A 27,464-nucleotide genomic window follows, 5' to 3' on the forward strand; every position below is an offset into this window, starting at 1 on the left:
AACCAAAGTAACCTTTCAGACATGGTACCTAGACTCTCAGTCCATTAAGCATTTCCACCGCAAACAGTATTCTTGAATGTGGGTTGTTGTCTCTCACTGTTCCGTCCAGCACCTTCTGTGTTTCCTCATCACTGGTGACACATATGGAAGTCTACAGAACAGGGTTACATGCCAACATTTTCAGAACAAAATAGAACAGGCTACAGTGAGAGTCTCACTTGATGGGGTATTTAAAATAGCAGGTTTGTGCATTTAGCCCATCTCAGGCAAGCGCAAGGGTGTATTATTGCCATAGCCTACAGGAACAATGCTTCGCTTTTGTTTCTCCAACTGAGGATTAGAATATATGCAGTTCACACAATCCGGTCAAAATTAATACATATTTTAAAATGCTTGAAGATCCACTCATTTCTAAAAGTGTACGTCATCCAAGAGAGACAATAAAAACTAATGGAATGGTCAAAGTTGTCATATTGAAATAAGGTGTGCTGATGGTTTCATGTTATCATCTCATGCATTGAATAACATTACAGGTAAACGTTCCACCTTAAAAGTTGCCGGGAGTTGGCACAGTGAATTAAGTTATTTTTTTTAGGCTGCAGAACATTATTTCATTTTATAGTTATGGTTAACTAATATATATAAGAATAACCATGGTAATAACAGTGGTAATATAAGCTTCAAAACCAGCCACAACCAGTCAACGGACTGCAGTTTTTCTCGCTCCACCTTCAGATCTGTGTGCTAGGTACCCCAACTGAGGGGTGACCAAAAATAGGGATACAGGGACATTTAACGGCTTAAAGTTACTCATATTAAAGGGTGGGCCGCTTGTGTAACAAATATGGTCACTTCTGGCTCCAAAAAAACAAGATCCTATTGGCTGAAATGCCGAACCTGAGGCATCAAAATGTGATTCCACAAACCAGTTGTTGACATCACATTAGCTATGTCCATTATTTGTACAGTCTGTGGGGTGAAAAGTAAAGTTGAGGTCCATAAGCTAAAAGATGATCAACTATACAATACTGTCACTATAAATGACTCCTTTAACATTAAATGTACCCATATGATTAACTGTTAATAACAAATATTGATTGATAGCTTTAAATGATAACTAAATGAGCAACAAATAAATAAATGATAAAGGGATTTACTAAATCCAGCCTATTTCTATTAAAGAGTGGTTCTGCCTTCATCAAATAAAGTGTGTTTAATCAAATCATCCATGTTTTCAGACTGGAGGAGAGTTTGTCTCCAAAGTCCATGTGTGTAAAATGCAAATCAGCAAGTGTAGAATTGACACAGACAAAATCCCTTTTTGATTTACAAATAAAAATTGGATTCACAAATACCTGTGAAAGTAAACATGTTAGAACGATATCCACACATGCTTTTCATTTATTTGTGAATTCACTTACTGTATTCACAGATTTTTATTTTACTTTTTTATTTATTTGTGGACTTTTTTGTGTATTTGCAGATCCATTTTATATTTGCAATTCTTTTTACATTTGCACAAAAATTGTCCACCTGTTTACACAATTGAGACATGCAATTTTTTTTAAAAGTTAAGATAAGTAGAGATGCAAATTATATCAGTCTCTGGTCTCTATAAGCATCTGACACAAAAGGTTTACAGATAACAAAAGTTAAATGTGATTTAAATTTTAAAATCTCTTCAACATGAAAATGTAAGCAAAGACAATATTGTTAATTGTGTCTTACAACATTTTGAGATCTGCAAGAGATTTCTGAACCAAAGAGCTCAGAGTTCTGTGGCTGTTCATCTGCGGATATGGTGTAATCAAGAATAGAGCTCTCCTGAGTGAGGGAGGGTTGCAGGTAAGTGAGTCCAGACCATATCCATTACCAAATATAATTTATTCTCCTCTGCTCTTCTCCTCTGAGATGCTATCTGTCCCAAGAACAATGCAGAGGATGTGCTAGCTCTGTTGTTCTTGGACTGGTTTCCTATGGTACTCATCAGATAAGCTGGGATGCTCACTGCAGGTTCACTTATACTACATAATGTCTATGCGTGTGTGTGTGTGTGTGTGTGTGTGTGTGTGTGTGTGTGTGTGCATAGTTCTATAAGTAGCAGAAGGTAGTTTTCTAAAAAGTAATGCTCACGCATGTGAAGAAGTCTGGCTTGGAGGGTGGTAGGAGTCTCGAGAAACATTGTCCAAAAAACATATTTACAAGTGCCACCAAAAAAAAAAAAAAATGAGAGGAGAAAAGACATCAACTAAGTAGTTAACTTGACCAAGAGCAACTGCCCAATAAACCCTTTAATCTAGGTTATATTTTTGCTTTCCTTTACAAGACATGTCACTATCAGCACAGCAGGGCACGTGGCATACACCTTCTCTAGGTCCAGACCCTTGAATCTGCTTACTCCACCGATACTCTATCACACAACACTGTAGTATGCTTTACTTTGCCTCACTCTTGAAACTCCACCAAAACAGGTATGCTGACATGGGTGTATTTCAGCGTGGATTTAAAATAATGTAAGATTCAGGTGGATACATTGGTCTTGTGATTGTGATTATTTAGGAGTGTTTGTGAGTGTCAGTGACAGACTGCAGATGGAAACGGAATGTAACGAGTTGACTATTCTGTCTGATATCAGGCAAGCATACACCTGCTCTGACACATTCCTGGGGGGCATCAGCCAATCAGATCTATTCACACCAGAGATATGAGGCCTTCTCGAAAAGGTGCCATAGGTTGACATAAAATATTATGAATGAATTGCTGTATTATGTTTAACAGGTAAATAAACAATAGAATGTGTGTGAGGCAGTTACCTTGTCTGACTCTGGGTCTTTGTGACTGTGTACAAGCGAAAGAAAGAACAGGAGAGAGAAGAAATGGGAACAGAAAAAGAAATCAAGAGAAAGTGAGATGGACAGGGCGCTCTCCCTGTGTGTCTTTGTGTAAGGAGTGTGCTTGCTTGTACCCTGGCTTTATTTGTGTTATGCCATGTGATTCCATTGTGAAGAGCAGATCCACTGAGCTTGTATTCCCACCCTCCCACCAGCCCCCTGCTTCAGATAAAGCTATCTGGATCTGCAGCACACCTTCCTCAAATGCATGTGAGCAGCTTACTGTTGTGGAGGCTCTCTCTATGTTCCTGGGGGATTCTGACGGTTGCATTGTGTGAGCTACAATGAGGGTGTGGTATGTTGGCACATAGCACCATCTCCAAAACCACTATTAAGATGTTAATGTTCCCTGGCATAGCTGGCTTCAGGCAGTGTAGTCCTTTTACATCTCAGAGAGCCTACTTCCCATTTTACATAGTCCACAAAATAGGCAATCATGTTTAATTGCTATGCATTTTCAGACAGTTAGGAGGGCCTCGTGTGCAAGCTATTGATTATTTTTGTTTTCATTACATGTCTAAAAATAGTGAAAAAGTCATGCTGGTGGCTCTGTAAGGGTGCAATTGGGTACAGCAGTGTTTTGTGCTAAATGCTAACCTCAGCATGCTAAAATACCTGCAGCAACAATGCTAATATGATGATGTTTAGCCATTTTAATGTTTAATGACTTTAATCAAACCATTTTAGTTTGGCGTGTTAGCATGCTGACATTTGCTACTTAGCTTTAAGCAAAAAGTACAACTGAGGCTTATGTTAATGTATTTAGTGACCTTATGATGGTGCTAGAGGAAAAGTCAATCAATCACCAAAGTAAGTAGGATTCATCCTCTGTGAACAGTAACTGCCCATTGGTCCGACAGCCCATTGGTCCGACATCCCATTGTTCCGACCATATTAAACTCATTGTTCCGAAATCATCATGATGCCCTGTGGTTAAGGTCTGGTTAGGTTTAGGCACAAAAACCACTTGGTTAGGGTCAGGAAAAGATCATGGTGTGGGTTAAAATGAAAAAGAAAGTGGCAAACACATAAGCTGTGAGCCTGCTTTGCTTCAAGCCTTTCCCAGCTGACCCAGAGCCGGTTGCGGCGTACCATCAAGGTAGAAATACGCCCGCCGGGAGCCGTTCAGCACTCCCCACACAACCCCAACCCCAGAGTTAATAACAGGAGGTCATGGTGTTTCATTCTTTCCTCTCTCTGACACTTGTATCTCGACCAGTAGCCTACTTTTGTTGCGTTTGCTGATCCTCTATGGTACACAAATACAGTATAGCCTAGTACAATTCCATATCGGAACAATGGGACATCGGACTAATGGGATGTCGGACCAATGGGCTGTTGGACCAATGGGCTGTCGGACCAATGACATGGACCCCTGTGAACCACGTGTACCTGTACAAAATCTACACTGAACAAAAATATAAACGCAACACTTTTGTGCTCAAAGATCTAAAACATTTTCTATACACATAAAAGACCATTTCCCTCAAATATTGTTCACAAATCTGTCTAAATCTGTGTTAGTGAGCACTTCTCCTTTGCCGAGATAATCCATCCCACCTCACAGGTGTGGCATATCAAGATGCTGATTAGATCAGCATGATTATTGCACAGGTGTGCCTTAGGCTGGTCACAATAAAAGGCTACTCTAAAATGTTCAGTTTTATCACACAGCACAATGCCACAGATGTTGCAAGTTTTGAGAGAGCGTGCAATTGGCATGCTAACTGCAGGAATGTCCACCAGAGCTGTTGTCCGTGAATTGAATGTTCATTTCTCTACCATAAACCGTCTCCAACAGCATTTCAGACAATTTGGCAGTACATCCAACCAGCCTCACAACCACAGACCACATGTAACCACACCAGCCCAGAACCTCCACATCCAGCATGTTCACCTCCAAGATCGTCTGAGACCAGCCACCCGGACAGCTGCTGCAACGACCAGTTTGCATAACCAAAGAATTTCTGCACAAACTGTCAGAAAGAGTCTCAGGGAAGCTCATCTGCATGCTCATTGTCCTAATCGGGGTCTCGACCTGACTGCAGTTCGGCGTCGTCACCGACTTGAGTGGGCAAATGCTCACATTCGATGGCGTCTGGCACGTTGGAGAGGTGTTCTCTTCACAGATGAATCCCGGTTTTCACTGTTCAGGGCAGATGACAGACAGTGTGTGTGCCGTCGTGTGGGTGAGCGGTTTGCTGATGTCAATGTTGTGGATCGAGTGGCCCATGGTGGCGGTGGGGTTATGGTATGGGCAGGTGTATGTTATGGACAGCGAACACAGGTGTATTTCATTGATGGCACAGAGATACCGTGACGAGATCCTGAGGCCCATTGTTGTGCCATCCCCGATCATCACCTCATGCTGCAGCATGATAATGCACGGCTCCATGTTGCAAGGATCTGTACACAATTCCTGGAAGCTGAAAACATCCCAGTTCTTGCATGGCCAGCATACTCACCGGAAATGTCACCCATTGAGCATGTTTGGGATGCTCTGGATCGGCGTATACGACAGCATGTTCCAGTTCCTGACAATATCCTGCAACTTCGCACAGCCATTGAAGAGGAGTGGACCAACATTCCACAGGCCACAATCAACAACCTGATCAACTCTATGCGAAGGAGATGTGTTGCACTGCGTGAGGCAAATGGTGGTCACACCAGATACTGACTGGTTTTCTGACCCCCAAGACCCCCCCAATAAAGCAAAACTGCACATTTCAGAGTGGCCTTTTATTGTGGCCAGCCTAAGGCACTCCTGTGCAATAATCATGCTGTCTAATCAGCATCTTGATATGCCACACCTGTGAGGTGGGATGGATTATCTCGGCAAAGGAAAAGTGCTCACTAACACAGATTTAGACAGATTTGTGAACAATATTTGAGGGAAATCGTCTTTTGTGTGTATAGAAAATGTTTTAGATCTTTGAGTTCTGCTCATGAAAAATGGGAGCAAAAACCAAAGTGTTGCATTTATATTTTTGTTCAGTGTATATTAAAATCCAAACGAATCTTTTTGAGATATTTAAATCTGGACAAAAGTGGTGGACTCACCCAGAGTCATGCTGCTAGCATGGCTAAAAAGCAAGTTCTAATGAGCAAGGGGCTGGGACATTGCTACTCCTTTAACCAGCTGAAAACAGCGCTAAATTGTACCAAAGGGCGCAGAGGCAGGCTGCGTCTAAAGTTGCTAAGCAACCACAACCAGCACCGCATTGTAGTCATTCTTTACGGAAATCCCGCAGTCAGAGCTTCTCTTCTTCCAGGCATTGTTTGTTTAGTGTGTATTAGGCTTAAAATGTTGTTTATGGGAAAGATGTAAAGTTCTTGGTAGTTCTGCAATAAAATGATTAACTTCTTGTCCGTAGAAGAAAGAGAAGACATCTTCTGTGTGTGATTGGGTCTCTCTTATCAAATGACATGCACTGCACATTACTGCTTTCTAAAAGTTTAATTCTGTTTATCTCTGGGCGCAGCCATCGTGCCATAGAAAACACGCTTCAGATCACCTGGAAACACTTGGGTGTCAACAGTGTAGTGCTTGCTTTTGAGTGCACTTTGTATGCATCTACAATGAAACAATGGATTTGAAGCCGCTATAAACGTGGCATGTGTACAGGCCCTAAGGTGACATCTTTGAAATTGCTTGTTTTGTCTGACCAACAGTTAAAAACTCAAATGACATCTATTTGTAATTGAATGAAATGCAGTGGAAAGTCATCCTATTTAAAAAGCTTGAAACAGCCAATGTGCACCATTTTTGGTTAGCATTGTTTTTTAATTCTTTTTCTTGTTGTGTGAGAATTTACTTTGCCAATTAACCACTCAACATGTTGTTAGTTAATTGATTAGTCAACCAATTGTTTCAGCATAAGAAACACGCTTGAAACTGTACATGATGTTGCCTCATCTACAGTGAAGTTCAAGTAAGAGTAATTAAGACCTCCATTACATGAACCCCATTTTTTGGCCAGTATTTATGGCCATAATTTTTTGAGCAAAACCATGTAATGTATTTGCATTATGTAGCTGCCTATGTTGTTACTGGAAATCCCCCTTTACTGCACAGCTGGAGTTGAACAACTTTGATGACTGTCTTTTAATGGTTTCTTTATTAAAACAATGTGTTGTGCTGTTTTTTTTCTGTAAACGGATGCACACTTTGCTCTGCTTCTGCTGCATTTTTGAGTATGAGAGTGTTTTGCCCCCAGTTGTCAATATATGTATCATTTTGAATGGAACTCTTTAACCTGTATCATTAAAGTGCAGTTGCCATTACCACAGGTCACCATATCGTTGTCAAATCAATACTGAAATTGTAAAGATTATAAGCTTAACCAACTTTTCCCTCTTTTTATGAACTGTAGTGTATGTCATTATGATCTACAAAAAATGTACACATGAAAGTGTTGTGTTAAATGGAAGTTGTATGAGTGTAGGGTGCTTTTATGCGAAAAAAAAGTTGGTGTTTGCCTCAGGATGATCAGTATCAGGAGGTCAGCATTTACTCATCATTTTACCTCACTAACTGAAACTAATGGGGTTTAATGCAAGTTATGATTGCACTGAGATACATAGGTGCATGACTGTGAATGTGTTTCCCTATGTATGTTGGTGTGTGTGTCTGTGTGCGTGTGCACATCCCAGTGGTGGTCTCCTGCATGCTAGTTTTGAACCTTAATAAGCCCTTGCCTCTGCTCGCCGGATGTGAAGACAGGGAGAGAGAGAAAAGGGCTTTCTTACACTTCAATTTCATGCATATTTTCTTTGAGGCTAATGAGAGCCTTAAATACGGTGCCAGACTTCAGGCTGCGCTGTTGAAGGCTGACATTTTCACACACAGTGGCACCTTGTCACTGCGGATGAAGTCCTTCTACCTGGCTGTTGAGAGGTGTGTGTGTGTGTGTGTGTGTGTGTGTGTGTGTGTGTGTGTGTGTGTGCGCGCGCATGCACATGTGTATTGGCCTTTTGTGCATCTACGGGCATATGTGTGAAGAAAGGAAGAGATTTGGTATCCTAGTCTGTACAATTCAGAGTTGCTGTGTGTTTTTGCTTGTGTGCAGGTGGGTGTACCAGCCTATGCGTGTGTTTTGTTTTTTTCAGGATGGTATATTAAGAGGCAGAATGGAGCAGGAAAAGTGATGTGGTTCAGGAACACACAGCACTGTCTCACTTTGATTTATTATATGTGCTTTGTATATATGTTTGTTGAATGCACTTGTGTATTTGTATGGGCACATTTTGGCAATTTGTTGATACACGGTGTATGTGCTAGTTCTCTCTCCAGCTAATACCTACCTTTGTATACGCCTTCCCTTATCTGTGCTGAACATATACTGATTCTCATGTAGATCTCTGGACAGAAGGCAGCTCTCATAGATCTCTTCCTTTGTAAACTTTAACTCTTGGTTCCATCTGCGTTATCTGTATCATAGTGTTGTGCAGCACATATCATCAAATTGATAGTGATATAATTCCTATCTAATCACAGCTCCGGACAGGTAAAATTATGAATAAATAAACATCTGAAAGGACCTGCTCATCTTGTCAGCATTGTTGTCATCTCCCATGAAGCCTAAACAAATATGTCTGCCAGGTGTCTTACCTCGCAGAGTAGTCACAAAATGGACGTTGGAGGTAATTATAGAGCTTGAGATATGGAAGGGAAACTTTGTGTGTGTTTGTGTGTGTGTCTATATTTCTATATCCCATGTTGAAAGAGAAAGAAAGTATGAAGCTCAGTTGCTTTTTGGTTGTCTGATTGCTCTGCTGCCCCCTTATAATGATAAAAACAACTTTATGTCATTTGATTGTTCACTGTTTCTGAGGCCTTTTGTTGCAGGCTCAGTCTTATATATGCACTATACTGTATGCCTTAGTCTAAGCCAAGGACAACAGAAGAGGCTACTGGGAAAGCCCAACAATGAAGGTGTCTGTTTGCATGTCTGGATTTGTGTGTGTGTATGAGTGTGTGTGCGCATACGTGCGTGTGTTTGTCTCCCACACGGCCCCGCTGCTGCCACTCACTGTAAACTAGTATGCAGCTCGTCACAGACAGACGTTGACACACTCCCAGTCTAATGTGCTCATTAGGGACTGCACAGCACACACATAATTGATAGCCATGACACACACGATGCATACACACATTATTGCAAAAAACAGTTTCCTTTTTTTAATGCTGCAGTAGAAAACAAGGTTATATGAAGTCATATAATGGGGGTTCATTGTCAAGAACAACAACAACAGAAAACGAAAGAACGAAATGAAAAAGACTAACGGCACAGAATGCATTACAGTATCTGTGCTGTTTACATGCCGATATTTTACACATAAGGATTTTTTTTTTATTTCTCTACCCTGGCAGCTGTCAGTTACTTCAGCAAATTAACTGCCAAAAATGTAGCAGAACTTGTCACTCAAGAGGTTAGTGTAACCATGGTTACCTTTCATAGCCCAAAAAGATAAAGCTGCAGTGTGGAATCATGGCAGAGTAATTAGACAGAACAAAAAAAAAAAAAAACAACAAAAAAAAAAACCCAAAAAACAAAAAAAACAGGACCAATCAAAAAGGCATTCAACAATATGAAACAACCAAGAGTGCTTATAAATAACAGTTTACATGTGAAATATCTTTATAAAGTAACATCTTTTTTGTACAACCTTTAATATCTTTTTAGTGTTCATACAGCGGCACATGTAGAGTAGTGTCTGGTAAAAAGAGTCTTTAACCCTTTGAGCACGAGTTGGGAATAAAAAGATTCACCTGTTGTCATCCTTTTGCTACCTATCTTTTTCGTATCCTTTGATTAAATAACACATTTATAAAACTATTGTGCAAAACAATTTTATTTATGTCTTCATATACTGTGCACCAGCAGATAGTCATAATCCTTTTAAATTAAAAAATATAGAAATTATGCATAATTTAGACAGGAATTAGTTAATATGTTTTTATATACATATTTTACACAGACCTGAATTAATATAGGTCCCTGATCGACCAAAGTAAAAGACTTCAGATTTCTTTTTTTCTCTTTTTTTCTTACCACATAGCTACAATGCTTGTGTCAAGTCCTGCAAACATATCTCAAACAAATATTAAGCCCAAGATGAAAACCTTGCAGTGAATAGAGAATCTCCTTTTAAAAAAATGCTTTCATGTCTAGGATTAGACCCACTGTATGTCTGGGAAACAGGCATTGCAGACACAATGCACACATTGTCCATCTAATTCTCACAATAGCTTAAATAATTCACAATCTCAAATCTTGAGTCAATAGTGTTTGGATCTTAGGTGTAGAAGTGCTTTGACGTACTCAGAGGGTTAAATTTTAAATGCTGACTCCAGCACAAAAAAGAAAAAAAATTAAACATAAGAGCGAGCGAGATAGTGAAAAAAAGAAAAAAAATCATGGAAAGTGCACCAGATTTAGTTAGAAAATGTTTAACTAAACTGTTTTATTTATGCATGCAGCTTATCACATCCCAGTGATGTCAAAATATAAAGGAACTTAATTCCATTTACACAAGTTTCAAAATACACACCACTTCATTTTAGAATCTCTTTTTTTAAACCTTCATATACTGTATCTTCTCAATGACAACAGCCCCCATCTGCACAGTTTGAAAAAAAGTCACTCTATTTCTGCCAAAGGAGATCACTAAAATCGAGTGTCTTGGGCCAGAGTGAGTCTACCTCACACAGCGACAAAAGGAAAAAACAACTGCTACAACACAAAATTTAAAATCATGTGCCAAAACTCAAAACAGTAGTTGTATGGCATCTTTGTGCAGTTCCATCATGTTAATAATCCATTCTTTTCGTTGAAAGAAATGTCTGTGAAAGGCTTAAGAGAGACAGAGCAAGAAAGAGTGAGCCATTACAAAATAACGCAGCATTGTCCCCAGCCAGTGCTACTGTTTCTCCAGCTCACACACATACATGAGGTGGTCCTCGGGGGACTTCCCATGAGTCTTGCTCAGGTGAAGCTTGACCGCATGCTTGCTCGCAAAAGTCCGGCTGCAGAGCTTGCACTGGTACATAGCCCCACTGTCGTCGTCATCGGGGGAGGGTGACGGGGATTCAGTTGAGGGCAGAGAGGTGGTTAAGGACGAGGGGAGGGAGATGGGTACAGAAGAAGGCAGGGATGTGGGTAGAGAGGAGGGTAAAGGGTGGCTGGATGGATGAAGATTAGAGAGCAGTTTTTCAGATAGTCCTTTGGTGTGGCGTTGTTGATGATGTTGCTGCGAAATCTGGCTGAGCAGCTGCTCCCCAGAAAGCTTGGCCAGGTCTCGCAGACGGAAGCCCAAGTGGGATTCCAAGTGGCTGACATAGGTGGATGGTGAGCGGATCTGAGAGGCGCAGTCACTGCAGAAGAACACAGGGTGACCAGAATCCAAGTTTTTCAAGAACTTGGTGCCACCGGTTCTCCTTAGCTGGTACTTGACGTTAGCCAGCCAGTGGGATATTGTAGTCATTGAGAGGCCAGTGAAACGGGAGATGTGCATTCTCTCCTGTGGGCTCAGGTCCGACATCATGTACTTGCCATCACTTGTTTGTCTCAGACTGGAAGCAAACTGGGCTTGTAGGATGAGGAGGTGTTGAGGGTTCCAGTTGGACTGGCGGCCTTTACGTTTCTGGGCTGGTGAAACATCTTCTGTCTCCTCCTGTGTGACACCTTCAATGTCGGAGCGCTCGGACAGGCTGGTAGGTGTGGAGGACTTGGAGACAGTCTGACTTTCTGTCAGGTTCCTCAACATGTCAGAGATGTCTGACAGTGCGTTTTCTCTCAAAGGGGAGGTGGACATAAAGGAAGCTACTGCAGCTGAGGCTTTGGTCATAGTGACAGTGGAGGAGGGAGAAATTGAGGATGGGGTGGTTGTGGTGGAAGAGAGAGCCGTTGAACCCAAAGAACCACTACTGCTGTTTTTATCAGCATTTTTGCCTTTGGTGAGATCTATGGGTTGGTCATTGTTTAGATGTTGCTGGTAGAAGTAGCGGTCTAAGCGTTCATTACTGGGCTTTTTGGTCTGTGCTGGTGGGGTGGAAGCAGCCACTGCTGCTTTCTCTGCCAGGCTGTTACTCATCTTGAACAGCATGCTCATCGGGTCAAGAGAGGGCAGGGCAGGCTTAGCGGCCTTCCCCAGGTGGACGTTCATTACTGACTGCAGGGCGCTGAGAGGGTTGACAAATGGCTGCTCTGGAGGTGGATGGTCTGTGATGATAGCTGTACTGCCACACATGGAGGCAGGCAGGGGGGACGTCACAGCTGTGGACTCCACTCCATTCTCCACAGACTCCTTTATGGAAATATCTCCATTTGAATCTCTGTGATTGGTTCCACCTCCATCACCTACTGCCTTTTCCGTTCCACTTGTATTCTCTGGAGTTTTACAGCCTCCTGCTCTGTTTTCTTTTGGCGATTCTCCTTGGGCTGAGTCCCCTGCCTCGCTGTTGCAGGGTGAGGGCGTGGTACGTCTCAAAGGAGATCCCCTCACAACACCACTGGGCTCTCTCATTTTCTCTTCTACCTTTGCCACTTTCTCTGTCACTTTCTTGACCAGTTCCTCCATAGCATGGAAGTTGTTTTTGGGTAACGGGGAGTTCTGGCGGCTGGGAGGGGAGATCAGAGGCTGGATCTTACCAGTGGGAGAGAGAATCTCCCCACCAGGGAACATGTACTTAAGGGGAGAGCTCTTCCCAGAGTTGCCTAACGAGAGCTTCATTATGTTTGGGAGCTGGTAGGCAGCATGGATACTGGGATACCCACCCCAGCTTGGAGCTCCATTTTGGGCTTTGTTGATGGCTGAGGTCACTGTGTTCTCCAAAGACTTGAGGATGTCAAGACCCCCTTTCGGACTTTCATCCAGATCCTCCTCTGTCAGATAGGAGTATTTTGAAGAAATATCAAACTTCTCCTCAGCCTCTTCCTCACCTGCTTTCTTCTCTTTGTTGAGATTACCATTGTTGATAATGGACTCTTTAGTGCATTCCTCTTCCCTCTCCTCCTTTTTTATCTCCACAACCATGGCAGTGGGGGAGATGCTGGTTGGAGGAGGCACTGGGGCAGGTGGAGGGGAGAAGGTTGTGGCAGCCAGGGGAACGGACTGGACCTTTTCTTCAGCTGCTGCATTGGGTGTGGGGGTTGGGGTTGAGGATTCTATAATGGGTTTGCCTTTCTTAATAGCAGAGTTGGTGACTTTAATAAAGTGTCCAGTCACCATCATGTGAGCAGTTAGCTCTTGCAGTGTGTCATGAGAGCTGCCACACTCCATACATTTGAGGATCTGTGACTTCCTGGATTCAAACTGCCAGGCATAGCTGGCACCGTTCTGGTGTCCATAGCGGTTGTTAGGTGTGATGTAAGGGTTGGTGACCTTCTGGAGTATGTCATTAGAGTCGTTGAGGGAGGTGGGCTTAGGTGTGGTGCCTCCATTAGAGTCTGGTGAGCTAGGGATGTCTAGTTCCATTGGGACTCTCTTCCGAGCTGAGGAGATGATCTTAGCTGCCACTGGTGTAACAGGCTCTTTCAGAGGCACTTTCTGGTAGTGTTTCGTCTTGATCATGTGGACACTTAGGTCCTGGAGGGATTCAAAGGAGTGCCCACAGTACATGCACTTCAGAACTTTCTGGGCATCCTCCTTCCCCTCCATCTCTAGCAAGGACCGCTTTCTGGGTTTTGACCACCGTTTAGCACCCTCACCATCTGTCTCGTGGTTATCATCGCGGTAGTGGCCCGTCTCATTCATGTGCACTGTGAGCTCCACTAGTGTGTCATATGCCGCACTGCAGTCCTTACAGCGGAACTTGCTGGCGCCAGTGAATATAGAACCATACAACTTGGAGCTCTGCCGGTACAGCTGGACGGTACTAAAGAGGTTGGGTTCTGTCGACGCTGTGGATACAGCCACTGTGGGATGTTGAACCAGCCCCAGTCTGTTGTTGTGGTTCTGTGAGGCCTGTTGGAGGGTTTTGGCCATAGCTGTCTGGTGCCAGTCATAGCCTCCACTTCCACAGCTACTGCTACTGCTGCTACTACTGCTGCTGCTGTGACTGCGAGGGGGTTTTTCTGCAGGAGGCTGGCTCAGGTTCAGATTCAGTGTGGACCAATAGGAGTTGGTCAGGAAAGAAGTGTAAATGGCCTTCATCTTCTCCAGGCTGTCAGCCACAGACCCTGTTGTGGCTGAAATGGCCTCATCTCCACTTACTGTGGCAGCAGCATTGGCAGCAGCCATCATGACGGAGGAGGAAGATAGGGACAGGGCATTTGAGGGGTCTTTAGAGAGGAGGACATCATCCTCATTTTTAAGTGAGGAGATCTCAAAATCAGACATTCTGTCACTGGATTCGCTCAAGTGAGACTCACTGTCGAGCTCTTGACCAGAAAAGTCAGCAGCATTGGGGGAGTCATGGAAGCCAGTGGATCCTGGCCTGTCCTTTAGAAGGAAGTCCTTGTCTTGACATAGGAACTTGGCAGCAGGCTCCTCCCCCTCCTGTGCTGAGTCATCTCCATCCAGGTCCTCATCCAACAGGGCTGCTTCCTTCTCATCTTCAGGGACGTATGCTGCAAAGAAAAACAAAGAGGGAAAGAGATTTGTTAGAGCCATACTGACAGCATATCTAATGATGGAGATCCTCAACTCTGTATTCCTGTTTCTTCACCAAGCCGGGAACTGATAGAAACACAAGATACTGACATTCACACTTTCTCAAGAGGAAACAGTGCAATCATCCAATGGCATTCACAGACAAAGTATTTCCTATCATAAACAGTTGCAGTAATTCTTTTCTAACTTCCGCCTTTTACATTGACATTGTTTTCAAATTGGAATCAAGTTACCACCCCCTCCCATTCTCTCTCCACCCCCAGGTCTTTGTTCTGTACTGCAGAAAATCAGAGACAGCCAGAGAGAGAGATGGAGAATGGAAAGAGAAAGATGGAGGGAGGGAGAGGGGAAAAATGTCTCTTCAAACAGAACTTGCCACCTTATTCTTCTCAAGGGGCAACAGCTTGAAATTAAAACTAAATTTGAAATTAATGAAGCACATTCTGGCGGTGGCATTCGTTTCTGAAGTAATAAATTACTTGTATCAACCTCGGAGACAGCGGTTCCTGTCTGTCAATTAATATGTCTTACGCTTCTTCTGCAGACTCTAATGCATTCCCTAACAGACACACTCGCCATTTAAATTAAGCATGCATTTTCACTCATTACACTGCTCAGCCCTCGCCTCCTCGTAAATAAAAATGAATGTATGTACGTTTGCCTGCAACAAATCTCTCCCCGCAAAACCCATTTGCTTCAATTACCAAAGATTAGAAAAAGTTTAGAGTTATTATTTACAGTTTAGCTTCGGGGAGTGGGCTTGAGGCTTTCAATTTATATTCAAATCCCTCTAGTTTAAGAATAATACAATGGAAATCATAAAGAGAAAATATGTATCAAGACAAATCACAGTCTCGCCTCTTTGTACATCTATGAATGTTTCTTTTTTTTAATAAGTCTATCAAAAGGATAAAACAACATCAGATGAGAAATGCAGCATGCTCACACTTTGTGATTAAGGCTGGATTTCTGAATAACAATTGAAGTGCACGCAGGCGCATGCATACACAAACCTCTTGTTTTCGCAACTACACTGGCAAAGAAGATGAGTGTGTGTATGGACATCAGTGGCCTTGTGCCTAGCATTCCTTTCTGTAACAGGCCATCACTCATCTGAGCTGGTATGTAAACACAGAGCGAGCCGGTCAGTGGGACGGGTGTGGCACAGAAGCACATATTCAATCTGAATCTAACACTTTTAAAGTCACAAAAAGGTTAAACAAATAAAATAATATATAGTAAAATAATAAGGTATAAGTAAATTTTGTGGTATCTATGATGAGAGAGAGTAAAATTATGTATAAACAGGAGAATTATAGAGAAATATGCAAGGTAGCTAGGTTGAAAACAAAACTCCAGATAGTGCCTACAGTTAGGTGAAAATGCGGGCCTGAATACATGGGAAAATGCGGGCTTCCACAAGTAATACCTACACAACCTGCCAGCCACATCATACAACACACTTCAGCCATTACCGAGTCCCGTCTCTAACTGAGCACCTCAAGAAGTGTGCGTGTGTGTGTTCGTGTGTGCGTGCGTGTGTATTTACGTATGTGCTAGTACTGCATCAGCAGCAACACAGAGAGGAGTCTCTGTCATTGTCAGGCTACTGGTTGCCATCGGCGATGATACGACACCACCGTGGGACAAACAGATGCACAGAGACACAGATATCCCAGAGCCCATCACACACACAAACAGGCACACACATACACACCAGTTGTACTGTAACTGCTTTGCCTTCAGGCAATCTCGGGAACTTCTGTGTTGAACATGCAGTTTGCTCTAGCCTTCAGTCTAACAAAAAGGATCCATTTGAAACACTTCAAACACGTTATCTTGTATTAGATGTTATTATGTGTGATTTAAAAAACTGCTGGGTCACATGACCCCTATCCACAATGCATCAGTTACTAATGTTTGTCTTTTATTTTTATTGAAGTGCAACTATCTTAAAACCTTGATCCCTTTCTGCTGCATGTTTAACATTTATCGATATAAAACACATGCGCGCACACACAGACACACACACACACAAACACACATCCCCCTCTCTCACAGCTTCCCCATCTCCCCCCGTCTCGCTCTCTCTCTCTCCCTCTCTCTCCCCCACTCTGTCTCAGAGACACATCCACCCGCCCGCACATACGTGCAGCCGAGCAGACCCACATGTACATGCCATCTGTTCTGAATCAGCCAAAACGACAGCTGTTTAAGAGAACAATGCTCTGGCTGAGGAAACAGCCGAACACAGCAGCCTGGCGCTCTCATCAAGGCCAAACATCAATGTGAAATCTCCTTTAAAACACAACGTACGCACTCCGCTTCAAATTAGCTGCCTTTGTGTGATAAGAACACGCTGTGTATTTGTGTGTGCGTGTGCCCATCTGTGTACCTGCAACTGTGTGATATGTATAGAGACACATGCAGAGGATCAGGGAGAAAATTGTGTTTGCCAGCAAGACCAGTATGTGCTGAATGAAACCTCGGTGTGTAGGCTACATCCACCTACACGGAGCATGAGGCACACGACTGATTTCTGGACTTGTTTGAGGCAAAGGATGTTGAAATGTGGAAAACATTTGACATTTAATAGGTGCAGTGTTACAATAAATTAATACAATGGCTTGCATTGAATGAGCTGCTGTGGCAGTTTAGGTTCAACTACAGCTGCCTCCATTGTTTTGTGACATCATAAAATAAATACCCTGTTGATTGCAGTTTCAACAGTCTCAATATCCTTGTGAATATAAACGTCGTCCTTGCTGTGATATATTTTATGGGTGAAAATGTGGCTTGTTTAAGTTCATTTTGAGCTTGGCTTACTTCTGCGTGTCACCATCCACCCAAAGCTTGCAGGCAATGTTGCTGTTTCACTATGTGCAGTCGTGGTTCCTAACCTGTTTTGTCTAACAACCATGTTAGATGAGCTCAAGTGCACTGGTATCATCACCACCCACTATGTTCTAAATGTGTTCAAATGAATTGATTTGAACACTATTAATTATATAAAAAATATCATTGCACATTTTTTTCAAACAAGACAAAGTGATAAATCTAGGCTTTGTCTCTCCTGTATAGTAGGTTCAGTCAAGTTTACATTCATAATACTACTACTTAGACTGTTTGAACCATTACTTCTAGCTATTAATTCCACCTCTCTGCTAGATCACCAGTTAGTTTTCACATGATCTCAATCCAACTCTGCGTCCTAGAAATTGTGTTTGTATGTTAAACGTACAGTGTGTAGGGTTTAGTGGCATCTAGCAGTGAGGTTGCAGAACTTCTCCCATGTGCCAAGTGTGTAAGAGACCTACGATGGCCTACAAGAAAACGATTATGGCCCTATGTGGAGAGTCAGTGTTCGATTTATTCCTTCTGGGCTACTGTAGAAACAACATGGCAGACTGTGGAAGAGAAACTGCTCCATAATGTAGATGTAAACAGCTCATTTTAAGGCAACAATAACACAATTCTTATTTTCAGGTAAATATCAACTAATGAAAACATAGTTAGGAATATTATAGACAATTTCTGCCAACAGATGCCATTAAATCCTAAACATTCGACTTTTAGTAAACGTCTTTCTTAATTATGTAGCTGTGACAACATAATCACAGCAAATGTTGTGATTTCAGGTAAGCTAAATGTTAATAATAAAAAAGGTAATTTCAAATAACAGTGAAGTCACTATGAGTGGATATTATATTGCAAGGTTGTCTATTCTGCTGATAAGTTACGTATCAACATTTTTGCGACTTTTCAGGTATGTTAATCAGCAACATTTCCTCATTATGTTAGTAGAAAATGTAATATGCACGGCATTATGTTTTCCTCACATCATATTTTCTGTTTCAAATGAGTTGTATATAAATGTAATGTTTAGAAGTGAGGGCTGCTCAATCACACCACTTGATGAACCTAAGGCCTGTGTTGTGTCGTCAGCCGCTAGTACCAGGCAGTCTACTGATTATTGTGACAATAAATAAACTGAAAAAATTAAATAGTTTAATAATATATTATATAATAATAATAAAGAACAATGACAAAATTTCCTCCTGAACATCTAGTTTTTGTTTTTGGTAACAAAAAAGAATTTCTATTTTTTCTCAAATTAGCTGCCTCTCTCTGATCTTTCCCTATAACCCAGTGGCTGGGAATCACTGTTATGCCCTTAACTTATTAGAAGACTTGTTAGTTTTGCCCTAATAGAAACACACTGTAATATTCCTATTGGGTTCAAGAGAGTGGCTGTTCATTGCCCCACTGTTTCTTTAGCCAGAACTTGGCACAGCATGGTTTCACTGTGTTTGCATGAGTGCAAGATGGGTAAAGGGTCACTACACACCTTATCCATTATTGTATTTATTGTTGTAGCTAATGCAGTCAAATAAAGCTGCAGCATAATTTATAGTGCAAACCACAGAAGAAGGAGAAAGGAGACATTAATAAATGTGGTAGAAGGAGAGAAGACTTAGGGGAGAGGAGGAGGAGGAGGATGAGGTGGAAAAGAAGGAGGTAAAGGAGAAGGAGGAGGAGGAGGGAGGCAGGGCTTGGAAGGAAGTCAAGAGTGGGGCCACACACACACTCGCACACAATGTGAACGTGCAGAGATGATCCCCAAGGCTACTGGCTTAGGTCCAGGCTGCAAGGTTCACAACACTATGACCCAGGATACTGAGATAAATGTGGAGAAACACACACACACACACACACACACACACACACACACACACACACAAACACGCGCAAAACCGCTGGAGTAGAAGAAGCCTGGGCCAAACACACCAGGTATGCAGGTGCTCTTTTAATTAGTAGAGAGAGAGAGGGGAGAAGAGAGAGTTCCAGATGAATTGTCAGCAGGGTGGAAGAGGTGGTTTGATCTCATTTTCAGGCGAACAGGCCGGGGAGAGACTGCCGATTCTGAAACCGAGGCAAGCAAGCAAACGCCACAGTTGTTTCCAGGAGAGCTGGAAGGGCTCGGAAATTATTCTTGACATCTGAACAAAATTACAAATCCCTGCTATAATAGCAAATAATTCTAATAATAGGCAGTCAAATGAAACTAAATGGACATTTTGAATTTACAGTCAAAAAAACTTGAAGCTGTGTTTGTGAACTGCGTCTCTGTATTCCTATCTGTGTGTGTAAAGTGAGGAAATGCTTATGCACTCTGCAGATGTTATGATGTTAGGAAACAGTTTATCATGCTTATATAACCACTTAACAGCCCTATCAGACACACTGGCACGTCAGCGTTGCCTGTTTACACTTCTGCTTAAACCATGCAGTTTCAGCGTGTGTGTGTGTTTGTGTGTGTTTGTGTGTGTGTGTGAGAGAGACAGACAGACTGAGACAGACTGTCCTCATCAGTCTCATGTAGGAAAACATTTTTGTTGAGATGAAACTGAAGACATGTCTGTAGACCAGAGATGAAAGCAACCCCTATCCGAACTTTCTCACATGTACACTATGTGTGAGTGTGTTTATACATATTTGTGCGTTGCATGCATCCACCCCCATGCCATTTCCCACTTGATGAGATCCTATAATCTCCATCCTCACCTCCCTCCCTCCCCCTTTTCCATCCCTCCCCAATCACCAGTGCAACCCACATTAATGAAGTTAATTGAATCTGAGATCGATAATACTTAATTATTGCGATTTGACATGCGCAGACAAATTGGTGGGATGGCTTCTATGTGTGTGTGTGTGTGTGTGTGTGCAGCGAGGGTGGTTAAAGGGGCATGGCTGTCTGCAGTGAGCGCCTTGGGATTGGCGAGGCGTGCCATCGATCTCGAGAGGTGTTCCATCGACCCAGACGGCTGACGAATGGAGCTGTTCCCTCAACCGGCTACATGACTTACTAGACCTGTAACATATTTACAGTATCATCAGAATATGATGCACTAATTGCTTCTCCAACAGCCCGCCATGTTGCTAGAAACATTGCTGCACATGCTGTAATAATGACTCGTGCACAAATCACCATGATAGTCCTGCAGGAAATGCGGATGGTAATCAAAAGCAACATTATAGTTACTCTACTTCATAGCTTTTATGTTTTTTATCTCCTAAATATTTCAATATTCTCATAGTACTACTCAAAGTGTTTGAAATGTAAATGTGAGATATCTATTTGTTTTTGGTCATCACTTCAGTGTTTATTGTTACAATATTGAACTTATCTTGCAAAATTCTAGGTCGGAATTAATTCAATATGACTACTGATATGTTATCACTTCAGTGTAAGATAAAGTACCTTATAAAGTAAACTTGAGTATCAGTACAGATTTCTTACAAAAAAAATAACTGGTAGAAAGTGGTAAACGAAGCCCATGCATATGATTTAAATTTTAATCAAGTGTATTAGTCAGCAAGTGAAATAAATAATGGGTAAATTATACCTACTCTACCTATTTGTTAATAGTAACAGCTGCAACATAGAAAATACATAAAATGTACTCTAAGATATTTTATAATCCCTGCACTGCAACGTGCACATGTGTCAGCACCCATGTAGCAAGGCCAAAGTTGGTTTCATTCATGAGACTGGAGAGAGCTGAGCTGTATTCAAACAATGCCTATAGATACTATATATACTTCTCTTGGGTCGCTGTTTCTCACATGACACGAACCAATCAGTAGAGCATGGTGTGGTCAATTGTCAATAGTCTCTGAATAGCAAGGCGGTCCGGTTTTTAGCACTGTCATCTCTCAGTTGGAAGGTTCCAAGTTTGAATGCAATGGCCAGCTGCGGCCAAGAGTTGATATTACTGACTTTCTATCAGTAATCAGTAGTGTTGTGTATTACAAAAATGTTAGGTATTCATACCTATTAAGTTTAGTGTGCCATAGCTGTTAAATTAAGGTACCGTTTACTTAAGACATAAGAAGAAAACTGCTCAAACAAATTGTTACCTCACATAAAAAAATTAAAAAAAAATCTAATAAAAATCCAATACAGTAAATGCAAACATATTAAAGGGATAGATACCACAACATCAAAGTTATGGCAAAATCTGTGATGGTGCATCATTTTATGTTATGGAATTTATTGTCATATTGCCCACATCTAGCAGTCGTTGTGCTGAAAAATTGTCATCATACTTTATGCAGTTAAATGTCATATGGTATCATTTTCTTCTGCAAGGACCTACAATAGTGTTCTATGCAATGGGTTTGAAAAAAAAAAAAACCATTTCAGTCACTTAAAGGTGTACTTGTGGAAAAATACATTTACAATGTATATATAAGCTTTCATTGATGTACTGTGCATTCATTCATTCACAGATATTTTTGTTGTAGTTTTAGTTCTACTTGTTGTAGCTATAGTTTCTATGTTAAAGCAACATCTTCTAATAATGTGGCAGTGGTACGTTGAAATAAAAATGAAAAATAATCTTCTCCAAACTTGTTTCTTTGTTTGTTTCAGTTTGATTTTTACTACATATTATTTGTATGAATCAGTTCAAGAGGCTGTGGCTCATGATGTAGAGCGGGTCGTCCTTTAATCACAAGGTTGTTGGTTTGATTCCTTACTCCTGCTCGTCAAAGACACTGGCCCCCAACCTGCTCCTGACTGTCAGGCCAAGATCTTGCATGGCCGCTCTGCCACCATCAGTGTTTGTATGTGTGAGTAAGGGGAAAAATTAGAAAGCACTTTGTCCGGAGAGGTAAAAAGGCACTATAAATGCAGTCCATTTACAAAATGCAGCCCAATAATAGCTGTTAGATTTTTGTTTGCTCTAAAATGCACTTTTTTTCAGGCCTGTATCTGTATGTACTGTATATGAATTATTTCTATGAGGAACTAGCTCCATGCTGATAAGCAGTAATGAACAGCACGATAGTCCGAAATATGCAAAATGCCTTTCAAAAAAGCTGAGATAATATTAGCATATACAGCACATAGTGGCAGTGGCGTTAGCGAGAGAGAGAGAGAGGGAGGATGAGAGAGGGGAGATTAGATTTGGAGTGGCAACAGTTAGTGTGTCTGTCTATGACTGCAGCAGCATCGCAACACACTGAAATACTGCGATTATTCAGAAACACACACACACTGTTGTAGCACGCTTGTGTAAGTCCTTAAATGTTTGTGTGTGTGTGTGTGTGTGTTTGTGTATGTGTTGTGTTAGCCTGGCTAATCATCTCCCCATGCCACTCAGCTGGGGAGCTGCTGACACTGTATTTACATGCTGCTGTTACAGTGCCAATACAAGAGTGTATGCCTGGGCTAGAGAGCTACTGACAAACTCATTGATGCGTGTGTGTGTGTGTGTGTGTGTGTGTGTGTGCTGTATTTATACATGTGCAGAATTTACTAAGCAAAACAGATCAATTTTTATAAAAATCAAATGCAGCACCATTTCAAATGGGTTTGTTTTCAAGACAAAGTCAACTTACCACCTAAACACTGATTTTAACTGTGGGAAGTGTGTGCGTGCATGTGTGGTCTAAAAGCAGCAATATTCAGTTATTTATAAAAATGGTAACAAAAGTGTAAAAAAACAGTTCCAACTAATTATCAAGTCAGTATTTCCGGTTATATCTGACTCTTGGCATCCTAAACACACATGAAAGAGATGAATAATTCTCCCTCTCTGTCGCTCTCTCCCCCTCTCTCTCAAGCATACACACACACCCAGGCTAACACACACTTGTCGTCAGTAGCACTGAGCCTCTACATGACCTCTTGCTGACTGTAAAGCTGCTAGTTAATTAAGGAGGAGTTGTAAAGGAATAAGTGATATAGTGTAGACAACAAGGATCACTATCTAATTCAACATCTTGTGTTAAAGATTTATAAAGAATACAAATGTGAAACCAACCAAAAGGTGGCCAGAAAACAAAAGATGAACTGGGTGAAACCCTTACAGGACAAATTAAAATGAGAAAAGAAAGTAGAAGAGATGACAATGTTGGTTAAATCTGGATGATGCCCCTCTGCTGTATTGCAAATGTCAAACATGCTATGAAAGGTGAAATAATAACTAGGTCAGCACCCTTGCATTAGCTGCTAGAAACAGAATATATGCCCAATAAAATTCAATCGTAATTCCCTTTTAACTGATTGAAATGAACAAGACGAGAATTTAATGTGTACATTATAGACCACAACACATTTCACATGCCACTCTGAGGCTCTAACAACCACCAGTCCACACAGCGAATCAGTATAAAATGTGATGTTTAAGGAAAATGCCACATGCTAGTTGGGCCCACTGTTTAGCAAAACAGAACACTACCTTTATCTAAACTTCACTTCACACACTGATTTGAGTTATGCTAGACAGCTAGCATAAATTAGCCCTTTTTGTTACATCATTTATTACCTAAACAAAACGAAACAAAAAACTCCCACATCATTTAAGACTACAGTTCATTTAAGTTTCGAGCTGCTCGAGGTTTTCAATTTCAAACTTTTAACTGTAGTAGCAGTATGATAGCTACAACTTCCATGCCTGAGCTGGAATAAAGAGCTCTAAACCAGCAGCCTGAGAGTAGAATAAAACTCACCAAAACCATCTTGGTCAGTCTTGTTAGTCATTTAGTTAGTTAGTCCACTGCTCCAACAATCACCAACTCTGGTTTGACTGAAATAAACCTGAAGTCAATGAATTAGATGTGAAACAGTTTTTCCTGCTGTCTCTCTGCTCTGGTTTTGCGGTTGTGGGCACGACTCAGGCCGTCCGTCCTGTAACGTTATCTCCGCCAATCGCAGTCAGCTCAGCTGCCTGTTGTACCAGGCTGACCTCTGGTGCACTATATGCACTATATGGGATTTCTAAATATCCTGGTAAACTGTATTACCATTTGACAGAATTTGACAACAAAATTACTTATTCATAATATGGCTGGGAAATATGTAGAAAACCAAATATCAAATATGATGCTTTCGACCAAACAGATACTGGAGGGTTGAATATTGGTGTTTTCATTTAATATTTTCACAATGAGATTTTTGATGAATAATCATCAGTAAAGTGACTACAGGCAAATAACAGAACAGAACCACTTTACTGTAATGCAGCCTTTAAAGCCAGGAAAACACTTACAACATCCAAAATCTTAGACCATATCTTGTTCTCATATCACAATTGATATAATATCAATATGTTGCCATAATTCATAAAACATAATGCTGGAAGTAATCAGTGTATTCAAACTAACAGCACAAACAGTGGCCCTTTTTCTAAGGATAGCTCTGTGGAGGCCATTTACCGAAAGAGGTTTTTCAGAAATCTAAGTTGTTATCAACTGAAATAAACCACATATTGCACAGTTCCTCATACAGCTCCTCCTGCTCCTTCCTGTTTAAGCAGGAAACTTGCATCAGGTTTACAATAACTACAGCATGTGTATCTCCATTCATTAGAAAGTGCCGGCAGTGCGTACTAAAAGTATTCAGCTGGACGAAAATCAAATGTGCCAGTACTTTGTAGTGCTGAGTACTGGCCCAATTAAAGCACTGTACAACATAATATATGCAAGTGTTAGCACAGGGCTCACTGCTATGATGTGTGTGTTGGAGACACATGGAGGACTATGGTGTCTGGGTTCTAATCGCCTACAGGGGCATTTCAACGGGGCGACATATCCAGAGAACATGAAAATGAATAAAAAGTATATAGAAATACAGTGTGTGTGTGTGTGTGTGTGTGTGTGTGTGTCTGAATAGACACACACAGGCAACGATATCTCCCTCACGCTACACAAATATTATCAGTGGGCGACTGTTTGTCAGTAAATGATCCTCTGCCTGTCCTTTGTTATTCAGATAGCTTGCACTTGGAGCAGCCACACTCTCAAAGCCCACAGGGCAACCTAGGGTCATGAGCACTCGTCCCAGGGGATGTGTGTATGTGTGTGCATGTGTGTGTGAAAAACCAGCGGGATGTGCAGAGTTAGCCAAGCAGGGCTGAGCAAGATCTATCATTTCCACCATCTCCCATTTGTTTCTCCTCTCTAAACTCCCTCCATCCTTACCTCCCACTCGTCCTGTGTTCTTCCTCTCCTTAATGCCATTTCCTGCCTCTTTTTCTCTATCTATCTCTCCCTTTCTGCCTCCGTCATCTCCAGCCCATCTCACACACGTAGGCTTGCTGTTTTCTCTTTCACTTTCCCCAGTTAGTTCCTTTGTTTTTCTCTTACTTTTCCGTGAATTCCTCAATATTTTTCGCAGGTTTTCACCATTTTTCCAGAGAACAGATTGGACTTCCCAAGAGGGCAAGGGTACGCATACAAGTGGCCACCCACCGCTGCGCACACAACTCAAGAAAATACCATAAATACCGTAATATACTATGCACAGGGAGTATAATAATACATTTAAGACACACAGACATTGCAGAGGAAAATGCTGCTATATGCCAGCAAGAATTGTGCAGTAATGTCAGTGCTTTTGCACGTTGAGCGAGATTTGTTAGAATAGAGTAGAATTGTCTATGGTCTGTATTCCCCCACACACAAGCACACATGCACACTGTCAGAAACACACACATTCACACACTCTTTGCATTGCTGTCTGGTTAGTTGCTGGGTATCTATTACCTGCCAGTCTGCTCTGATCTCTTTGGACAGCTCTGATCAAAAGATGTCATCCGACCTACTCGACTGGGCTCGCTAGGGAAGTTAGCAAGGGGGAACGTTTGTGTACGTGTGTGTGCATGCGTGTGTGTTTCGGAGTAAATCACACAGTGGTCTGGGTGTAAATAAAACGACAGGATCACTTTAAGGTCCTGTCAAGTAGGCAGGAGGCGATTATGATAACGCCCGCTCTGCTCCAACGCAAACGGACACACTTAAATTCACTGGCCGGAGCATAATATACATGATATAGCTCTTTTTTCTGTCTCTTCCTGCCTGCCTCTGTGTGTCGTCTTTCTTATGTTTTCTTTTTTTCCTCATCTCTTGTGCAATAATGCCTTTTCTTTTTGTTTGTTTTTTTCTGATTATTGCTAGTACAGGCCTGAGACTGTGCATCTGCTGAGAACAGATTGAAAGCAAGCGTCAGTCAAAGACAGATTCAGGCCTTTAAATCTGTATAAAACAAGAGAGTGCATGTGAGCCAAGACATCATCTACGCACGCATTTACACATACATGTAGACAGACGTGCTCTCACGAAAAACATCCTGCATCTTGAAATTAAATGCATGTCTTTTACAAAAAATGAAGAGAATTCCCAAAAATGAATTCGTAAAACAAACAAAACACAGATGTAAAAGAGCAGTGGCGAAGCTCTGTCTAAGCAATAAAAGGTGTAAAATGTGAGGGGTTTTAGAGGAAAGAAAAACGGCAAGCAATAAAGCTGGAAAACAGCACTGCTCCGAGGCAATTTAGACTGCAAAACACAAACCATTAAGTTTGTGCATTATCTTTTAATTTAATCTTGAATGATTTATAATCCATCACGCAAGGCTTCAACCATATCCAATTATTCTCTGCTGCTTGATTGACAACAAAGGTGATTTATTAAGCTAATAAAAACTGATGTGCTCTCCACTTGCTCTGAAAATAACCAGCCGGACCGAGAGCTCAAAGACACACTTGCCCACAAACACACTTACACACACACACACACACACACACACACACACACATGCACACACACACTTCCTTCCTAAGAGGTAAAAGATCAATACTCTGTGTGCATGCATGTTTGTTTTGAAGTGTGTGTTTTTTGTGTGGGAGGTTAAAGTGTGAGTGGGAACCTTTTGAACAATCACTTAAGTATCTCTTTACTTAAAAGAGAAATCAGTCTCCATCTGTCCCTGCTGCTCTTGCTGTGCTAGAAACGTCGGAAATCAAAATGTCAGGCATAGTGACGAGCGGCGGTTTTTCCCTATGCAAGGCCGAGTGATTATATTAGGCTTTAATTCCTCCATCCACGGCATATATGTCATCTTAGTCTCCGCTTTATCTGCTAATGTTACGCTCAATCACTTGATATTAA

General features: G+C 41.6%; 1 protein-coding gene across 2 annotated transcripts in view; it reads right to left on the reverse strand.

Annotated features, from left to right (window-relative positions):
* Window positions 1-9,068: 9,068 nt before the first annotated feature.
* The window catches only part of tshz3b (teashirt zinc finger homeobox 3b), a 49,918-nt gene continuing 31,522 nt past the window's right edge, over window positions 9,069-27,464 (reverse strand). For both annotated transcript variants that reach the window (XM_049597903.1, XM_049597895.1), the window contains exon 3: window positions 9,069-14,464. In XM_049597903.1, coding sequence (XP_049453860.1) covers window positions 10,815-14,464 — 3,650 coding nt within the window. In that variant the 3' untranslated portion in view covers window positions 9,069-10,814. The remainder of the gene's footprint in view (window positions 14,465-27,464) is intronic.

Source organism: Epinephelus fuscoguttatus, linkage group LG2, assembly GCF_011397635.1.
Source record: "Epinephelus fuscoguttatus linkage group LG2, E.fuscoguttatus.final_Chr_v1".
NCBI classification, from domain to species: Eukaryota; Metazoa; Chordata; class Actinopteri; order Perciformes; family Serranidae; genus Epinephelus; species Epinephelus fuscoguttatus.